The 20,440-nt window shown below is 37.2% G+C and overlaps 1 protein-coding gene across 3 annotated transcripts; it reads right to left on the reverse strand.

The window, feature by feature from the left end:
- Positions 1-590: 590 nt before the first annotated feature.
- On the reverse strand, positions 591-12,302 carry Aga (aspartylglucosaminidase). 3 transcript variants are annotated; one of them, XM_029570435.1, is made up of 10 exons: positions 12,134-12,301; positions 10,088-10,241; positions 9,436-9,548; positions 8,457-8,569; positions 6,759-6,870; positions 4,915-4,990; positions 3,624-3,731; positions 2,818-2,951; positions 2,301-2,445; positions 591-1,547 (listed from the first exon to the last, which is right to left on the reverse strand). In XM_029570435.1, the coding sequence occupies exons 1-10, from the start codon at positions 12,258-12,260 to the stop codon at positions 1,535-1,537; spliced, it is 1,095 nt and encodes a 364-aa protein (XP_029426295.1). In that variant the 5' UTR covers positions 12,261-12,301; the 3' UTR covers positions 591-1,534. The 3 variants fall into 3 exon arrangements, with proteins under 3 accessions (XP_029426295.1, XP_008845378.1, XP_029426294.1); XM_029570434.1 differs by lacking the exon at positions 591-1,547 and adding an exon at positions 1,630-1,992 and having other exon boundaries at positions 12,134-12,302; XM_008847156.2 differs by lacking the exon at positions 2,301-2,445 and having other exon boundaries at positions 12,134-12,298.
- Between the last annotated feature and the right edge of the window lie 8,138 nt (positions 12,303-20,440).

Consider the following 20,440-nt stretch of genomic DNA (forward strand, 5'->3'; position numbering starts at 1 on the left):
CACTGGACAGCACACAAACATGCCTGCCCATGAATGCTTTCACTTTCAATCTCCATTTTCTGGTGGTAAATGATTGCCTAACTTATTAACAGAAGACAGTTTGTAATAGGAATGTCATCTTAAACACATTGGAAGTTTAAATTTGGCTTTTTTCCCTTATATTCCAAGGTCCAGTATCACATTTAGGCCAGTCAGTGCACTTTCTGAGATCAATCCTGAAAAGGAAGGCTTCTTCTGTTCTGTGAGTGTGGAGGTGTAGAGATGTTTCCTTACAAGCTTTTCAAATATCATTAATAGTTGCCAATTTTAGTCTGAGTTAATAGGACAGAGTACAGGAAAACTTTTAAGTGGCTTTCCAAACAATTCTGATAGACAGGATGGCCTAATAAAAATTGACCTATATCATTCTCAACTCTATAGCTATTTACTTTATATCATAATGAACACTGAAAACACCAAGGTGGGCTATTTAAAAAAAAAGGAGCACAGTACTAAAGTTTGACATCAATATAATATATGCTATTAATGACTACTGATTAAAACAATCATGATTTTGAAGTAAGATGCTGTGCTGTTTTTGTACTTATCAGTTACGGATAGTTGATACGGATGCTAGGAAAACAATACTAAGCTAGACAGCACATTTATTGACATTTTTTAATTGCAATCTCTGCATCTGCACAAGGGATTAATAAAATTACAGTACAAATCAAGTTCCCCAAATTATTTTCTAAAGAAATGATCAATATTGACTATTAGTTGCCAAAAGATCAGAGATTTCTGTGGATTAATAACCTTTGCATGCTAAACAATCCATCAAAGAGAAATCCAAAGAAAACCAACTATATGCTCATCAGATGACTGTACATACTTTTCAAAAGGCACAAGACAAAACTCATCTATATTGATAGTATTCTTCCTGCTTTAAGCTATTAGGGAACAATAGGTAAAACCTGACAATCAGTGGTAAGAGATATATCACTGTAACTTTCTGAAATTTAGTTAGGACTAATTTGCTGAGATAGCATTACCGTATTCTCTGGGTCTAGGAAGCTTGTATACTAAGTACTCAAACACAGATAATTTATTTGGATGGCATTGTGATAATAAATTCAATTTCTTGTACAACATTGATCAGAAATTTAATTATCACTAAAAACTTAAGTAAATATATCACATATACATGAATATTCATTCTCTGGTGTTAAAAAGAGCTTAAATAAAAATTTATACAAAAATGCCACTCAGCATGGGATTTTGGCCATGATGTTTAGACAAGGACTTGAAATGGATGAGGAGCAGCACATAATGACAGTGAGCACCTTCTCAGCCTTCTTTCTTTCCTTCCTTTCTTTCTCTTTCTTTCTTTCTTTCTTTCTTTCTTTCTTTCTTTCTTTCTTTCTTTCTTTCTTTCTTCTTCAAGTACAAATGCTGATGACAAATGGATTAGATGCAGTCTACTTTTTCCTCAGTTGACTGATTTTTGAGAGAATTATAAACCATGAAACTAAACTGGGTAAATGTTGGAAGTTTATTACAAGCAGCACCTTGAGCCAAAAAAAAAAAAAAAAAAAAAAGTTGAGTGCTTACAAAAAGTAACTGTTCAAAATTCAATACAGATGCTTCTATTTGCTTGGACATTGCCTGTTGCATGTCTATAACCACATAATGTACACAGACCTAAATTCTGTTGTCCTGCTGAGCAGCTAATAGTCATCAGAAGATAAAACCAAAAGAAGTTATACATAATCTATACCTTTGAACACCAGACAACTCGCAATTTTTTTCTCTATTTTACTGTTCCCAATCCCTTTCTTAGAGGAAATTATCAAAAATTTTAATTTCCTAGCTGCTAGAACATTCTCTCTTTTATTCATAAGCCCTTCCTATACCTACACCATTGTTTCCTTTTTTTTTTCTGCTCTTTTACTCACCTTGGTGGGGGGGGGGGTTACATCCGTCATTACTTTAAATATCAGGAAGCAATCAATTCTAAATTCAAGTACAATCATATAATTAGTATCTTCCTACCCTGTTAACTACAACTTTGAATCTTCTATGGTTTATTTGCTAAGAGGGAATCAATTGAACTGACTTGTTTGTAGAAAGCCTTCCCTCTCGCATACAACTTTTGTTGTCTTTTGTATCTTAGTATTTGAAAAAGAATAAGGAATTCTTCAAACAAGTTTTACAAATACAGAAATGTGGGAAGTAAAAGATCAAAGAACAATAATAAGCAGTCTAACTTAATAAGTCATAGTGATCAGTGAGCTGTACATCTTTTCCATCTGAAATTTCACCTGAGAATCAGCAGTGGATGCTCTGAAAATGACAGGCTGAGAAGCAACAAGCAAAAGACGTGCCCCAAACAGTGCAAAAATAATTCCACTAGCTTGCTTGGTTTGCTGCCTAGTAATGCTTTTTGTTCTTTAGCGTCACCAAGATCTAAAAGACCAAAACATTTAAATAATGAATGGGAAAGAAATAAGGAGATTAATTTATCTCCATTCATTTCTAATTAGTAACAGCATTTGATTAAATTAGCCTATCAACATGTGTTGAAGCCAAAGCTAAGCTTCTTTTAGGACACAAGTAAAAGATAGCTGTTAGCAGTCAACCAAAAGAGGCTTTTAAGTATATATTTTTAAAATTCTTTACAGGTATACACAAATGATTAATTGACATTTACTCAGAGCCCACTTTATATAGTCCCTTTTTATACAGACTATAGTTCATTATGCGCTGAGGTATTTTAAAGTTTATTTTTTTATAACCACTTGCAAATTCATACAAATACAAAATACAAATCTAACTTACCATAACTTCCTATCACATTGGCACATATAACAGCCCCAAAGAATTTTGGAGAATACTTCTGAATTCTTGATATCACTTTTTGGCAAGCTACGCTTGGCTCGTCTCCTCCTCTCATATATTCCACAGCTTGGTAGCTAATTTAAACAGAGGTGACAGCTTAGTACCACAGAATACTCACTTCACATTAGGCTAGTTGAAGTTTGAAGTCTGAAACCACCATATTGTCACATTTGGCAATTACTACCTAAGAACGAACACAGTCAGCAATTCCTGTCACTGCCAGTATATCAAGGCAAGAAAACCTTGCTACAATGTCATCTATTCAACTCGTCCACCATTAAATTCAGATAAAGACCATTATTTTTGGTTTTGGCTGAATAACTGTCACTTAGTAATAATTGCCATAAGTGACAAAGAATAGAGGTTGTATTTGAATGAGGAAAGGAGCCACGATCATTGGAGAAATAACTCCCTATGTACAGAACATCTAGTTTCAGTACTTAATTGTACACGATGACTATACTTCCTTCTTGTCTCAACAATCAGTTTCTTTACCATAGTCTTACATGAACTACTTAAATAGGTCATAAATACTTTCCTCTGTATATTAGAGTGAGATACACTCTATTTCACAGGGTGATTACCTAAGTAAATGATCAGTAAATAACTGGTAAAAAATGTATATACAGTTTCTAAAGACTCTTATGCATACCAATTCAAGACTACATGCTACAAAAATTATTTTCTGTCCTGAATTAAGTGTCTTCCCTACAGAACTGTAAAATTCACAAAGTAAGAAGTAATACCTTGGTAGAAAGCGCAGCAATGTATCACCATCCCCAGTGGCTGCAGCGGCCCCTGCAGTATCATCAGCATAGGCCCCAGCTCCAGGTACTGGTGAATCTCCTATACGACTTCAAGAACAGACAACAGTAGACATTAAGACAGGAAACCATGTATAGACTAAATCATGTTACAACTGTTTCAAAAACGGGCTATTTCTATACAGCCATTGATTACTGTTTTAAGTAAACTCCTCATTGGAACAGAAAGAGAAGACATTTTTGTTAGTTTTTCAACTTATGTTTTCACAGACCTATGCTAATTATATGTTATTAGATTTACAATGTAAAGAAACAAAATTGATAGAAACAGATTAAAATAGTGGTTTCCAGATGCTAGGTAGTGAGTGGTTGGGGTGATGTTGGTTGAAGGAAACAAATTTTAGTTAAGACAGCAGGAATAGGGCAGCAATGTATTCTATATCAAGACACACTTAATAGCATACTGTATATGTAAAACCTGCTAAGAGTGTAGATTTTCAAAGCATGTGAAGTAATGTTTAAGTTAAACAGCTTGGTTTAACTATTTCACTTGGGTTTATATAAACACACATGCTACACTCCATAAAAACGTATTTTTGCTTACCAATTAAAAAATTCACAAAATAACTTGTCTCATCAGTCATACAAGATAACAGATTTACAATGACTTCTATTATTACCCCTTTTCCCTCATGTTCTGTACAAATCTAAGTTGATTTTCTTACCTACAACATATTCCTGCTTCCTGTATAAGGTGCCAATCTTGTATAAGTTTCTCCTTGTAATAAGCTTAATGCCTTTCTTCTACTTAAAATCTAGAACTCCACTGACTTAAGACCCCTTGAAATCTGGCTTCCTTGCAGCTTTAAGTTCCACAGTTTCCACATCTCCTGCATATGCTGGGCACGCACTTGCCTGTACACTCAGACCCCAATGTCTCTTCCAGTCAGCAGAAGCCCTAATCTGAAGTATGTGCTACATGCTTGTGTTCCTGGCTGTACATTCCCCCTTCAGCCCTGTGTATTCAGGTCTCAGATCTGAGCAGCGCTTTCCTGGCATCATTAACTACTCAGGAACAGATCACCCCAACACCCTAAACGCTGAAGCACTGGCTGCGGCATCGTTGGCCATTAGCAGACAGTAATGCGTTTCCTTCATGTTTATTACCTGTGAGGCTAGGTTTTGTTTTTCATTTTGCAGCCCCACAGCACTCAGTACATACTGCTTTACACTCCATATATATTTGAAAAATCTGTTCTATGGAAACACTAACCCATGTATTTTGAATTTTAGACCGTTTGTAGATGTACCAGCAGCAGTACGTCCCATCTTATGGATTACAACCATGCCTAGAGGTGAAAAAAAGGAAAATATAAGTACCTAGAACTTATCTATAGTCACAATCACTCATAGCTGATAACTGCTACGGTGTGACTGTGTCTCATCACATTTATAGCCACAAAGTGAGGGATTTGGGATTTTGGCAGATGATTAGGTTATTAAGTTAAAGCCTTAGTGAATGAGAGTAGTACAAGAGACCCCAGAGAACAAGCTAGTTCCTTCTACCACCTGAGGACACAGTGAGGCGTCACCTATGAGCCAGGGACTGGTGCCTCAACGGGCACTCAATTTGCCAGTGCCTACATCTTGGATTTCTCAGCCCCCATTAACTGTGAGAAACAACTTTCTGTGGCTTGTCAGTGCCCAGTTTACTGTACTGTTCATACAGTTATACCTAATCGATTAAGAAAACAATCATGGGGCTGGAGAGTTGGTTCAGTGGTTAAGAGCACTCGCCGCTCTTACAGAGGATCTGGGTTAGGTTTCCAGCACCCACATGGAGCTTAACAACCATTGGTATCTCCAATTTGAGGGAATTCAATGCCCTTTTCTGTCCTTCGTGGACCTTGAATGACACAGGTGCGCTAACATACATGCAGGCAATACACTCACACACACACAAAACTTTTTTACAAAGTAAAATTTTAGAAAGAAAATGAAATCAAATGATGTCCTCTTATTAGTTTTAGGCAGAAGAAAAGGAAAAAATTAAGAATATTGACTATCAGGGGCTGTAGAGATGGCTCAGCGATTAAGAGCACTGGCAGCTCTTGCAGAGTACCTGGGTTCGATTCCCAGCTCCCACATGGTGGTTACGAATCGTCCTTAACTCCAGTTCCAGGGGAATCCGAAGCCCTCTTCTGACCTCCGAGGCATTGCACAACACAGGTGCACTCACACACATGCAAGCAATACACTCATACACATAAAATAAAAATATTTTTAAAAAATTAAAAAAAGAATATTGAACATTATATCAATCAAAATGGTATTCGTCTAAATTTTAATGGTTTGGTTTCATAGCATCATTTGACTGATGATCTCATATCCTCATTTCAAATCAGCTAGTTCCTTTAAATACTTTTTCAAAGGCAATTCCAAATAAAATCTTTCCTATAGACTAAGAGATACTGTCAATGTTACAGCTTGGAAAAAATTATTTCAGGCCATTTTATACAGCAAATAACATAAAATAAGCAAAGGACTAATATAGAGATTTGGTAATGTACATATGATTAGTCATTAGATATTTGGTGTGTTTTATAAGTAATTTACCAAATTGTACACAAGTGCTAAGACAAAATTATATATATTTTACATGTTATACATAAGAATTTATATGTTTTTTTTTTTAATTTTTATTTTTTTGGTCTTTTTGAGACAGGGTCTCCCTGTAGCCAGAGCTGGCGAGTGCTGGGATTAAAGGTGCATGCCACCATGCCTGGCTACAATTTATTATTCCTTAAAAACTTATTTAAACAGAAAATATAAATTACATATATATACATATATTATACATTATATATATAAATTACATATATATATACATATATATAGATAGATAGATAGATAGAGAGAGAGAGAGAGAGAGAGAGAGAGACAGAGAGACAGAGACAGAGAGACAGAGAGACAAGGAGGGAGAAAGAAAGAGAGCCAAAAGAGGAACTTACTTGACAGCTAAAATAATGAAAGCTAACTTCTGCTACAGGAATTAAAATAAACTACAGAGGGTCATTAACTAAAGCAATCAAGAAAATCGCAAAAAAGGAGAATTACCAATAGTATCATGACCATGAACATCTGTTTCTCTGTACGTAAGATTACTGGGCTCTAAGACATCAGATGGTTTGTAGGGACCACAGTGTTTTGTAGGATCTGGTACTACATTCTGTAACAAGATTCAAGTTTCTGCTTAAAAAAGGTGAATTACAGCATGCAAAAGATCCCATGCAAATACAAGCAGACAAAAACTGAGTATAGAACTGTGGAAATGGGCACCAGGCCCCAATCTCAGCCAAAGAACTATTGGGGAGCTGATTACTACTGGGTAAGAAAGAGCTGATCTTCTTTAAGGGAGTGACTCTAGATAGGCTGACTAAGCCTCAGTGGATGAACTTGCTGTGAAGGTTGTCATGGGATACTAACTTGATTTGATAGGCCTTAACATAAAGGACTGAATACATGAAATCCAGTAGGGGGAGGTATGGGAGAGTACTGATGGGGGAGCATAAAAATGATTAAAATGTTGTGTATGAGATACACAAATTTCAGTAAAAAAAATAAAAAATAATAGGATGCTTTATAAATTGACAAATAATTATGAAAATCATTAATCACTAGTAAGAAACCGGAAAGAGCAACTCAGAATTAAATATTACCTGGATCTTATGAGAAAATGTATGATTCTTAAAATTACATAATGTAGATTAGACAGCTACATTACATAGATCAGGCCCCTGAATTTCATCTTTACGTGTCTAAGCCAAAGTATTTTTTTTATTAAATATTAATCCTCAAAGGAAAAGGTATACAATCTGACCTTTACATTTTAGAACACACTCCTCATCTGAAGGATTCTGAGCCTTCAAGTAAAGCTCATTTTAAACCATGTTTTATTTTAGTCTATGTTCATGAGGTGTCTAACCTTTGACACTGAGACACACATCAACTAAAAAGTTCAAACTTGAGAACTACACAATCAAGTACACACACACACACACACACACACACACACACACACACACACACACACACACACACACACACATACATACACAAAACCAAACCAAACCAAAATCAAATAATAAAAAAAAACCCTGCACAGCAATTTCATGTTTTAAGTATGATTGAGTCCATTTTGGGTTGGAGTCACAGAGTCACGCTTTATGCCTTCTTCTGTGCCATGAAGAATTTCTGCCTTGAGCGAATCTCAGGGCACCCTCATAGTTAGGACTTAAGAAACAGATGACACACTAAGATATCCCATTAAAGGAACTTATAAGCAAAATCAAAATGATTTATGCTAAAAGTCCCACTAATAGAAAAACAATCTTTCTAGTAGCACATTAGACAATTATATAAATCCTCATGTCTTATTAGATATTCTTCACACAGATAAAATCTAAGAAATATTTTAGATTGTTTGCCAACATGATAGTTTAGATTCTGTTCTAAGGAAATACAAGCACAGCAGTGTTAATGGAGGCAGCTTCACTACCCACAGTAAACCTTCAGTTTGTGAACTGCTGCAAGACACTAGGAGTTTGTTACCCTCAATGTACATGAGAGGCTGTTGGGGAGCTGTCAAGAATGGCAGAGAGTCCATCAACTTCCCAGAGAGTCAACTTCCATCACTGGTTTAAGAAGTAGCCAGGATACGAACCTGCACCCCCAACAATACCCAAACAGAAGGCCAAAGGCATCACTTGACATTTTCAAGTAATTTACTTATACAAATTGAACATGTATACATACTCTCCAGTAATTTGGCTGGCACTTCCGAGCAAGCCAATCTGAATGAATAGCTCGAGAGCTACGGGTAGATAAGTCCTCATTGGTAAACCCCATACTTTCAGCAAACTTGGTGGCTAGAGATTAGAAAGAAAAATGTAAAGTAACCAAGTGTTGTCTTCTAAGCAAAATATATGTACCAGAGGCATTCTAGATCAGCTGTCTCTTAAGTAGCATACAGAAAGACACTGGGGGACTGATATGCAAAGCTTTCAAAGGAGTTTTCAGATATAAACAGTTTTAAGGGAATCAGTTTCTGGATCTTCAACTTCTGTATGTTATTCCTAAAACTGATCTTCTTAAGACCTTTGGACTGTTTGTTATGACAATTCCTTTGCTACTGGCCTCCACCGTTTCCCTCTTTCTACCGCACAGAAGCAGCAGCCTCTCATAATATGTAACTTTCAGTGATAGAGAATTCTACTGTTCTAACTAGAATGAAAGACACCAAAGAGACAGAGTCCAAAGAATAAGTAACATCAATTTGCAGGTGGCCTGAAATTCTATTTCAAGCAAACTGAAGGTAGCCTAAAAAAGTTGCTAGATAAATATACCATTAATATAATTTCTGATTAAATGCTACTATGTGATCTTTTTTTTGAATACAGCTTAGAAACTGATATGGTCATAGCAACCTCTTTCTAGTCCTCTTGTCTCTGGTCTATAGAAATGTAATAAAGGAAGAAATCTGACAAGAATGCTGTTTCAGTGGCATCAATTCCTCATCTATTAGATGATAAAGTATTAATTAAAATTCAATCTTCAAGACAAAGGAAGTTTTAGAAGGTGTTACCTACCCAGTTAAATGCATAGGAAGTGAAACAGCTGGAATCTGAACTTAGGTCTGCTTTGATCCCTAGTTCATACTGAGTTCTATTTTTTTTATTCTTTACAATGAGTATACACAAAAAGAGTAGAAAAAATTTCAATAGTTAAAAAATACCTGACTCTCCTACTAAAAGTGTATGTGTTGTATGTTCCAGTACTTTCCGTGCCACACCGATTGCATTTTTAATTCGTCTAAGATCTCCTACGGCTCCCACAGCCATAGTGGTGCTGTAAGAAAAAAATGCAGGAAGATTTATGAAGATATTTTTCATTGGTTCTTAGGAATTGAAAATTACATTTCTCTAAACAGTAATATTTTGACACATAATCTCCATCTTAACACAAATGTAAAAACACCTGTATTAAAGAACAGAAAATCAATTTACTGTATACCCTAACAGCACTAAAAATCTCCATTTCTCATATCTTATTTTAAACATGGTTTTTAAAAGAGGCCTCCAGGCTTTGGGTCGAAGAAGCCAAAGCATTTGTAGACAGCAGGTAAATGACTATTGGGTCAGAAGCACATTTTGTGTCTTGGGATTCTCACCAGTCTATGAAGACTCCTATAGTAGTTCTGCTATGAGGGTGATTTATTTTTTTAATTTTAATTAAGGGGGAAACGTTGTGTTTGCAAAGGACAAGTACTATAGAAGCAGACGTTCTGAGGGGCATTCTTCCTTCTTGTTGGCAGAGACTACAATCCTGAATGTAACTGAACCTGACATCAAAGTGCAGAGAAAACAGGTCTTGAAGATCATTCTTACCCATCCATGATCATAGCATCCAGTGTGGTTTCCCCAAGTTCATCAGGACTTCCGCCAAAGCCTACAGTGCCGTCACACTGCTCTGCCTCACACATGGCACAGCCACTCTCAACTGCGTCCAGGACAGAACCTCCAGATAATAATGTCCGCCATGCTGTTAAATCCCAACACTGCTTATTTACGGTTATATATTTTTCAATGCCAAATACAACATGCCAAGATTTTGAGATACCTATTTTTCCACATTTATACTGTTCAGCTAAAAATTTAACAACTTAGTTTATCAAATAGTTCAAAAGTGCTACAAAGGAATCAGATTGACAAGATGAAATTATGTTAGTAGCTACTATGAAAAACTCAGGCCAGCCATGGTGGTGTGTCTTTTATCCCTGCCCTGGGGAGGCAGAGGCAGACTGATCTTTGTGAGATCCAGGCTGGCCTGGGCCACATAATGACTTCCACAGAGGTTGGTACTAGGGAGAACCTGTTTAAAAAAAAAAAAAAAAATCAAAGACTTTCGCCACAGATGAAATTGAATTTTAAAATACTAATACCTATTTCTTCTATGTAAGAAATGTGTCCTCTTCTTTAAGATCTATAATTCAAATAACTCAAAGGCAGTTAAAACTGAAACTGTTTTCAATTACAGCCTTAAAATTTCTTCATAGTTGTTATGAGACAGGATCTCATTATCTAGCCTAGGTTGACTTGAAACTTCATATATCACCCAGGCTGGTCTAAAAGTAAGCATCTTCCTATCACAGCTTCCTGAGTGCTAGGATTATAGGCATGTGCCACTCACTGGAGTACTATTCAGCACTAACAGTTTCATGGAGGTAACACATCACAAGTCCCAGTACAATATTACAATAGCAAATAAATTACAATGTAGACTTCATTTAGATTCACTTAATCTTCATAGAACTTTTGAGGTTAATACTGTATAATTACAAGGCTTATTTTAAAGAGAAGAGAAACTGCTAGAGGTGAAGCAATTTGTTTAAGGCCACATATTATTTGCTGAGCTTGCCCAGTTTTAAATCTAGCCACTGTGGCCATATTTGCAGCACCAGGGTGTTCTGTGAACATCCATGCAGTGAGTGGGATGGGTCTTGATACTATAGTTGCTTTACTGATAATGCTTTAAATTCGTTGAAAGTGGACTTTCAGAAGTTCCCACTTTCAACACAGGCAACTTATACACAGAACTGACCCCTGCACAGGATTCTGGACTTTTAATTTAATTATTATTGCGGGTATGATTTTCAGTTTGACTTCTCAACATGTAGAAGGCAGTGCCCTATATCAGATTGGGCATGAGGGTGGTCAAGGACCACTTTCTATGCTCGTATATAGTTCACAACCTACTTTAGAGTTCGCACCCTAACAGCAAACTAAAATCACCCAGGGAGATGTTTGTTTGCGTTACCAAAATAAAGCAACAATAAACAAACAAAAGTCTATGTTCCAGAAGCTAAATAAAAATCTAGGAGACAAGCAAGATTCAGGCACAAAAGTTTTTGAGAAGCTTCACATATAATTTTTATGCGTAACCAAGGCTTAAAACCTCTCCTTCTAAGTGACAAAGACAGCAGGCCGAGCAGGCATCAACGTTATATAAAAGTGAACAGGAAATGCTCAATTGTTCCCTAACCTGGAATCCTGGGAACTAGAGAGACAGACACAGACGTGAGAGCCCAGAAATAGGAGGGGATAAGGCAGACAAAAAAACACCATGTAAAAAGGCTGGGCGCCACAGACAGCGGAGTAGACATCCCTGGATGGTAAAGGCCGAAAGTCTAGAATGTTCGAGGTCAGAGATCATACATTGGTGCTGGGAGCGAGGACGCGAGTCCTGTCAAACTGATTTAAACTGCAAGAATGCGAGAAAGGATGGAGAAAAGGACAAGGGCAAAATACGCAGAGATGCAGGAAGGAGACCGGAAGCTTAGATCGCGGAAGGTTTTCTAACTTCGTCTAGGCCGGGGCAGGTCCCCCGCAAGGGCTCCCGCTGCGCAGACACCCACCCCGGCCGCCGCTCCGCACCTGCTTCGGTGGCATTCTTAAAAGGCCAAGTGTTGAGAACCAGAGGCAGACGGCTGGAGCCGACCTCCAGGGCGGGGCCCAGGAGGACCAGCACGAAAAGTTCAGGCAGATTCGACTTCCGCGCCATAACTGCGCGCCTATGCTGCCAGCGCGAAAAAGATCCCGGGTTCATAGGCGCCCAGCCGAACAGCGCGAGAAAAGTCCCGGCCAGTTCCCCCCAGGTCAACTCTCGCGGGAGTTGAGAGCGCTCTGAATTAGTACAGGGTGGGGTCGCCAGGGGTCGGGACCCAGGGTGTCTCGAGTTCTGGGGAGGTGTGGAGTGCTAGTGCTGTTTATCTGGTGCATGGTTCTATAGTAGTTCAGTGGTGTGGAGTGGTCTGGTCCTTAGGAGCTATCCAAATACGTTTTGTTAATACTAAAAGTTACTGCTTACCCCGTTTCTAAAGCTGGATTAACCTTTCTGTTTGAAAATGAATATAAACTTCTGCAACCCCGAGTTGCAGACTGGTAAAATATGACCTTAGAAACTTCAGATAATTGTGAGCACTGATTGTTTGGCTTTTACACCTTTGTAGTCTAAAATACAAATTAAAGCTGGAGAATTTGCCAGACCAAAAATGTACTCGGGAATGCCTCAAAATGTGAAACGATTAATAAATATAGGTGAAATGCAGTTGTTTTGGACCAGGTTCGGTTTGGGTCTTTTCTACACGTACTTTACATCATTTCCTCACTACAGCTTTTTGTAGGACATCCTTTGTTACAAATCCCTGAGCTGGAAGATAAGGACACTGTGGGCAAATAGAAATGTACCTTTTACATAGCCCACTGAAGTGTATGCTCCTCACCTCCAGGCAAGACGTATACCCCATTCTTTTCTGAAGGCATTTTAGTTTCTTGCCTGGCACCATTAAGTACTAAATAAATGTTTGAATAAAAAGAGGAATGGGAGCCTTACATGCATGGAACCAGCTGCTCATTTTTGAAGATTCACTTGCAGTACAGATGTGTGAGCATGGACTGTTGGGACTCTGGAATGCTTGTCCATACAGCCGAAGGAAGACACATAATTTTAAAGAGCATCTATAAATCTATCCAGACTGGTAAAATATGAACTACATGGGAGTTATGAAGCTCACAAAACCTTCAAGGTTCTTACCGCTAGGAAACTGAATCTATAATTCAAACAGCCTAAGATAACCTGATTCATCCCAAGGCAGGGAAGTGCTATTAAAAAGTTAGGTGTAATTAAAAAGAAACGACACATGATCCTTCTATAGGGTTTTGAAGGAGGACCAAACTATTTGAACGGGGGTAATGAGCATAAAGCTCATGCTAGGTGAGGTGGGAAAGACGGATGAAACAGAATGAAAAAGCTAGGAAAACTCACGTTGTCTTCTGAATTAATTTTCCTTAACAACCGAGCTTTTATTTATGAGTTCAAGGAAATTAGTCATGCCTTCAAAAATTATAAAATACAATATATGGAAAATTGTTCTCAGTTCCCACTGTTCTGTTTTAGGAAAAATAATTAGATGCAGTTAAAGAAAATGTATTTCTTCCAGCTGAAAGAGTCCAAACTCTTACTGAGGCATGATAGCAAGACCAAAATTTAAGGGAAGAGGTTGGGATTCCTCCCAACTCCATATTCTAGCTTGCTTTTCCTGTTGAGACTCAAGAAACAGCATAACTGAAAGCTATTTTGCCTAGAGAAATAATGTGTGTTTTCCTAAGGACAGCTCAAACAAGGATGTTAAAAACACCTGAACTATGATTACTTAGTAATCATGAATGTTTGCAGCCTTGTGTTTTACTGTATTAACATTTCTTTCTCATCCCTAAATCTAAATAGTAACCTCATGAAACCACCTCGCAATTTCATTTCAAAAGAAATTTAATAGTTGAAACCCTGTCTGAGAAAGAAGAAAAGAAAGTTGGAATTCTTTGAGATGAGAAAAAGAAATCAGCTCATGTATTTTTACTTAATTTTAAATAAAAAAAAAATGAGTTTTGATTAAAACTTTTCAAATTCCATCCTTTAAGGAATGTAAGTTAGCCCCACAATCATATCTACAGCATTTTAAAAGCCTGAAAGCACAGCTCTATGGAGAGAAACCTTCATCCATGATTTGGGAGTGTGTACTGTCCTTTTCCTGACTGACTCAGTCTGAATATTTAAAAAAAACTCACTATGTTTGCTCAAGTTGGCTTATCCTGAAATTCTTTTATGTGGAATAGTCAAGGACTGCTCTTTACCTGAGTGGAGGACCGTAAGGGGGAAGCTAGACTAGGTTGGGAGGAAGCACCCAGTCTGCTGGGCTGATATCTCCTCCTGCTAAGTCCACTCTTACCTCCAAAATTCTTTCTCCTTACTTGAAATCAAAATCCTTTCAGAAAAGTTCACTTCATCTGTTAGTTGGAGAAAAATAGCTAAATTATATTAAATGGAAATATTTGGGAGACAGTCTCAATGTGGCAACTCTCTGCTTTGATTTTGTATTTAAGATCATATACAATCTCAAAAGAACCTACCTTCTTTGATGAAAGCCATTTACAATACTCATTGAGCTCATTTTTTTCTAAGCTCAGAGCAATCCTGTAACTAATTGTTACAGACATTAAATTAGTTTGTATATTTGGATTCTTTCTGGATGACTATTGTTTTTAGCTGCTACATGGAGGATAGTTTAATATTTAGACCTGATTTTTCTTTGTGCCTCGATGTAACTGGTTCCTGTTGCTTGCTCTCAAGATATCTCTAAATGGACATCAGTTATAACTAGGTAGTAAATTTTATTTTATTTTATTTTATTTTTTAAAATATTTTATTTATTATTTTTATTTTATATGTATTAATGTATTGCCTGCATGTATCTGAGTGCACCCACGTCATGCCGTGGAGGTCAGAAAAGGGCTTCCAATTTCCCTGGAACTGGAGTTAAGGATGGTTCATAGCCGCCATGTGGGTGCTGGGAATCGAACCCGGGTCCTCTGCAAGAGCAGTCAGTGCTCTCAACTGCTGAGCTGTCTCTCCAGCCCCCTAGGTAGTAAATTTTAAAATTAACCCACAAGTTTTCTAACATCCATCTAAATTTTATTCATTTAAGTAATTAATTATACATAACAGAGAAATAAATGAAAGAACCTAGCTATATTTAAGGGTAGAATGCATTACTCAGTTTTAGTTGGTAAAATACCTGTGTTACTAAGGAAAACTTACTTGAAACCATAACTCAGGAGATCCTGGAAATTTGGATTTTAAAATTTAGTACAACTATTTATCAGCTGTGGTTAGCTCATTTATTTACCCTGGATCACAAGTCCCTCTTCTTTGAAATAGGGCTAAATAATAGGGCTTTCAATTTTAATGCTTTCTTATTTTATGAAGGGTTTCTTTCTTTTTTTTTTTTTTTTTTTTTTTTTTTTGACAGGGTCTCCCCATAGCCTCAGCTATTCTGGAAATTGATATGTAGACCAGGCTTGCCTTGAGCTCACAAATATTCTCCTACCTCTGGCTCCTGAGTGCTGGAATTAAAGGCATGTGCCACACCTGGCATTTTATGAAGTTTTATGAATGAGGTAAGAAATAATAGAAAATATTAGAATAATAATTGAACTATATACTGTTGCATTAATTGACATTTATCAAATATCCATCAACTGGTGTCTAGATGGAGCAATGTATGCAGAATATAGACATTCCCACAAAGAGTTTGCTGTATATCTAGAATGCATTTTAAAGTAAGCACATAAATTTTTGACTGCATTAAATTGGAGTTCAAAACGTTTTCACTCTTTGTCTAAACGTTAGTATAAATGTTTATGAAGGTGGTACATGACAGAGCTGAGAGATTTCTGGAATCATGTGCACAGCATTCTTAAGTCTTTTCAAGGAGAAATTCTCCAATGGAATCTTAAAAGATGTTGCATATACAGCCATTGTGTGTGTGTGTGCGTGTGTGTGTGTGTGTGTGTGTGTGTGTGTGTGTGTTGCAGGTTGAGGGGGAGTAGTTGTGGGCAGCTGCAGGTGCCCCTCCTTTTCTTCATGGCTTTCAATCTATCTGTCTCAAAAGGATGAAGAGTTGAGTCTCTCTTGATAGCATTTGAAGCTGTGGTTCCACAGAGGATTTAATGCTGCAGTTCGCAGGGAGTCTAGGTATTTCAAATCTGAGGCTTAAAACACTAAGCCATCCCCTCCGGCTTTTGCACTGATGCTGTGAAATCCATTTTAGAAACATGCCCATGTTTTGCTACTTGTTCAAAGCTGTAAGCGTGACTTGGCATTGAAATAATAATTCCTTTTCCAAAACTCCCAACTGCACTATTACCTGGGTTATCTAAATACAGGCTATTTATTTGATTGACATTTGCTCTTGTCAGTTTCAGGAGCTATAAGTAATGATTTTGCTGGTGTCAAAGCATTGTGATAACTGTGTTTCTAATTTAAACCTATTTTTACTTTAATCCAGGAACACTTGATGTTACTTCCTGATTGTACCTTCCGAATATAATTAGAATCATTATACAGAAGTGTTCTTTTATTATTCTCTGAGAAATGAGAGTGTTTTTCTTTTCTGAGATAATATTTCTGGGTCATGCCCTCCCAAACCATTTGTCAAATCACTAGCTGATTCAAATCACAAACTTCCTTTTGACTTTTTTAACTTTTTAAAGTCATCCTAGTGATTTATAAAAACTGAGATACTGGAATATTATGTAGCCCTTTATGTGTTTTTGTTGTTGTTGTTTTTGTTTTTGTTTTCTCAAAGTATGATATGTGAAACATATTTTCAATTTGTAATCCTAATGCTAAGGCTATTGATATAATAAATAACAAAGATATAATCATTTTGCATAGTAGACTCTGCCTCATAAGGATTATGTGTGATGTCAGGATGCTTTCATAAAGGTGATCATTACTAAAGGACTAGGGCAAAATAAAAAAAACTTTGCATCATCTTCCTCCCATTTTAAAAATCACTTTGACATTTTAATATCATGAATGATTTTTAATAAAGGAAGCCAGCAATAAAAGCAAAATTCCAAAATAGCAATATTTTATTTATTAAAATTACATCCTGTGGTTGGCCATGATTTCAGTTGGAGAGTATTCTAACAAGGAACACATGTATCTTATATTTAACTATGTGGGTAGTTTTTTTTAAATTTCCCAATGGCTAATATAAAGATTTAAATGGAAAGACTGTTTTACATGTGACTTAATATTTTTCTTTTTTGAAACACTTAGTTCTTATCACTTATGATTACTAGAACTTTGGAATCTTGTATCAGCTTTAAGTGTTTTCAGTAGGAAATGCCAGTAAACTTAAAGGTGACTTCAAGCAATACACTTTTACCTTGTTTCTTTCTTTCTTTCTTTTTTTTTTTTTTTGCAAGAAACAAGGTGTAGAAAGCTGCTCTGAAATATGAAAACGTATCCACTTCCTTCTAGTCACATGACAGTGACTGCTCCTGCAGACCTACAACCACATTCAAGACAGAGAAAGAGACCAAAAGGCCTGGAACCAGCCTCCCTCTCCTTTTTGTGAGGTAAGTAAAGGCATTTCCAGAACATTGTTTCTCACTGGTCAGAAAGATAACATTTGTCCTTTTCAGAAAAGGCTACATATAAAATTTCCCCCTTTTTTTAAATTCATTTTTTAAAAAATTCATAGGCCCTTCATCTTACTTCTGGGTTAGTATAGGAACACACGCAGAAACAGGATCTCAATTTATGCATTGAACTTTCTAGAAACTTTGAACTTCATCAGAGTCTAAATTTGGGCCATAAATCAATCTTATTTAGATTCTAAGAATCAAATAAACCCCATGCAACAGTAGAATTATGACTGTGATGTCAGTGGGAGACTGAAAGGAAGATAGCACTTCTCCCTCTGAGATAAGAAGATGGTGATTTTTGAGAATAAGAGATTAAAGGAAAATGGAGGAATTAATGCCTGATAGTCTTGATCTTCTCTAGGAATAGTAAAAACCACCTGCCAACATTGCAGGAGGTTTTTGAATAGAATAGGTGACTAGAAATTGGTGAAAGATTTTAGATTTATTATAGGAGTCTCATAAAAATGGGCAGTAAGTAACAAAACAAACTGTGGAGCATGAACGAAGATCCATTTGAAATCAAGTAGGCTGCTAGTGCTGAATGCTAATCAACATCAATCTGTTACCTTTCTATAGTACCATTTTAAAACACCCAAATAATCGCATAAAAAGTGAAAATTATCTCCTGCTGGGAGGGACTCTAGTTGTTTGATGTGAGATATATTTGTGTTTCTGATAATGACAAAGTATAGACTAGAGAAATGGAAAATAGGAGACTTATAAATGATGACATCCTGTTCATTCACTGCTGACTGTTGTATCCTAGGCTCTGAAGCAGGCTCGGCCCTCAAATGAGAAACTCCTTCCTTTGCCTTCCTTTCTCATCCTTCCTTTTTTTCTCACTGTTCCCTTCTTTCTGCCTTTCCCTGTTCCTTCTTTCTTCCTCCTTTCTCCATATTTCCTTCTTCCTCCCCCCTCCCCTCCTTCTCTTTTCTTCTCCCTTCCTTTCCCACTCCTGTCCTCCCCTCCTCTGTCCTCTCCTGACTTCCCCCTCTCTTCCCTCCCTTCCCCTTCCCTCTTCTTTCCTTTTTGCCCTCTCCTACCCCAAGTGCCACTCCCTTATTTTCAAAGTTGATTAGGTGTCTACATTATACTAAGAATGTTTTCAGATTATGGACACAGTGAACAAAACAGACAAAATTCCCACTTTGATGGAACTTACTTAAACTACTAAACAAATATATATTATGTTGAAGTGTCATAGCGTGACAGGAGTTCCTGCCTGTAGGCCTGGGTATGTGTCTGAATGCATGTCTATATTAAGAGAACATCAAGCCATATGTATATACACATGGAAAAATTTGTGTGTGTGTGTGTGTGTGTGTGTGTGTGTGTGCGTGTGTGTAAAATGAACTATTTACAAATTTGGAAAAATCTAAGGAAGCAAAATTTTGATCTGTCTCTGCCTTGTTCATAGCATTGCCATAACTTATAGAAAAGGTAAAACCCAATCCAACCAATATGCTCTTAGAAATAGTCTTTCTCCGTGAAGATGGGCCTTTCTTCTGGTGATTAGTCTCCTCCAGGTGGAACTTTCATACCCAGCGTGGAATTTCCTGTAGGAATTCTAAGTCCTAAGGTCCCCATTATGTTGGCACTCATGGAGGAAGATAAGGAATTGCTGGCATGGGATGCTGATGATGAAGTGATGACACGTGTTTGAAGGAAGACCCTTAAGACTTGGAAATGGCCTGAATATGTGGTGTGAGAGAGGAGCTGCTTTAGCACCAAGGTTTTATTGGCTGTTTGTGTTGCACATTGTGACTAGACAATTCAGTTTGGGATGAGAAATGAGATAAAGGATACACTTGGGGCTTTGGATACAAAATGATGTTGGAGTTGGCACATTTCTAAGCCTTATGAGAGTAGAGTCTGTGCGTACAGTCCTGAGTCTATTGCTCACAATAGTCTCAGGAAGATATCTATGGAAGTGGTCACTAGTGTGGAGCTGTGGCTTTGTGAAAATGAGTCCAGTCCTCAGGCTTATTACTGATGTCTTTCTCCCAAGAGCAAAACCTTATTCCTGGTTGATGAACCATTGATAATTAATCTGCAGTAGTAAAAGTATAAAATAAAGAACTAAGGGATGTTGAGAAGACATTCTTGTCAGCCACTTGTATTTCCTTTTGATAGGGAAAAGTGAAGTGTTTGAGTTGGATGAAGACCTTCTCTCTCGCCTCAGGTGAGCCTTAAGTCAGGAGTTAGCATGCTAGACTCTCAAAGTCACCCCAAACTTCCACTGAGTCATTAACCTTTGGGTCTCATGAATTCAAATAATGAAATCCATAGATCACAGAGGATGGGTTTTAGAACAAAGTGTTTTATTCTAGGGATCTTAAGGGAAAGAGAGAGAGAGAGAGAGAGAGAGAGAGAGAGAGAGAGAGAGAGAAAAAAATTGCTGTATAGCAGGGACAGGTACCAGGAAACGTGGTGGTGCCATTGAGCTGCTAAGCTAGGAGCTTTTTATAGACTGATGGCAGAAAGTGAGTGAGGCATGGGGACAGGGTCACTTATTAAAAGTACTGGAATTTGGCGGTACCTTTTCGGTTGCCAGATGACACAGGGAAAAACAGGGTCCCTTTTCAGGGTTCTTGGTTTCACTCATAAAAACAAATTAAGAATGGAATCAAACAGAAGTTTTAGGACAAGTTTATTAAAATTTAAACAAAAATTCTCTGGTCAGGCATG

The sequence above is a fragment of the Nannospalax galili genome, unplaced genomic scaffold (genome assembly GCF_000622305.1).
Source record: "Nannospalax galili isolate Female #2095 unplaced genomic scaffold, S.galili_v1.0 scaffold461, whole genome shotgun sequence".
Taxonomy (NCBI): Eukaryota; Metazoa; Chordata; class Mammalia; order Rodentia; family Spalacidae; genus Nannospalax; species Nannospalax galili.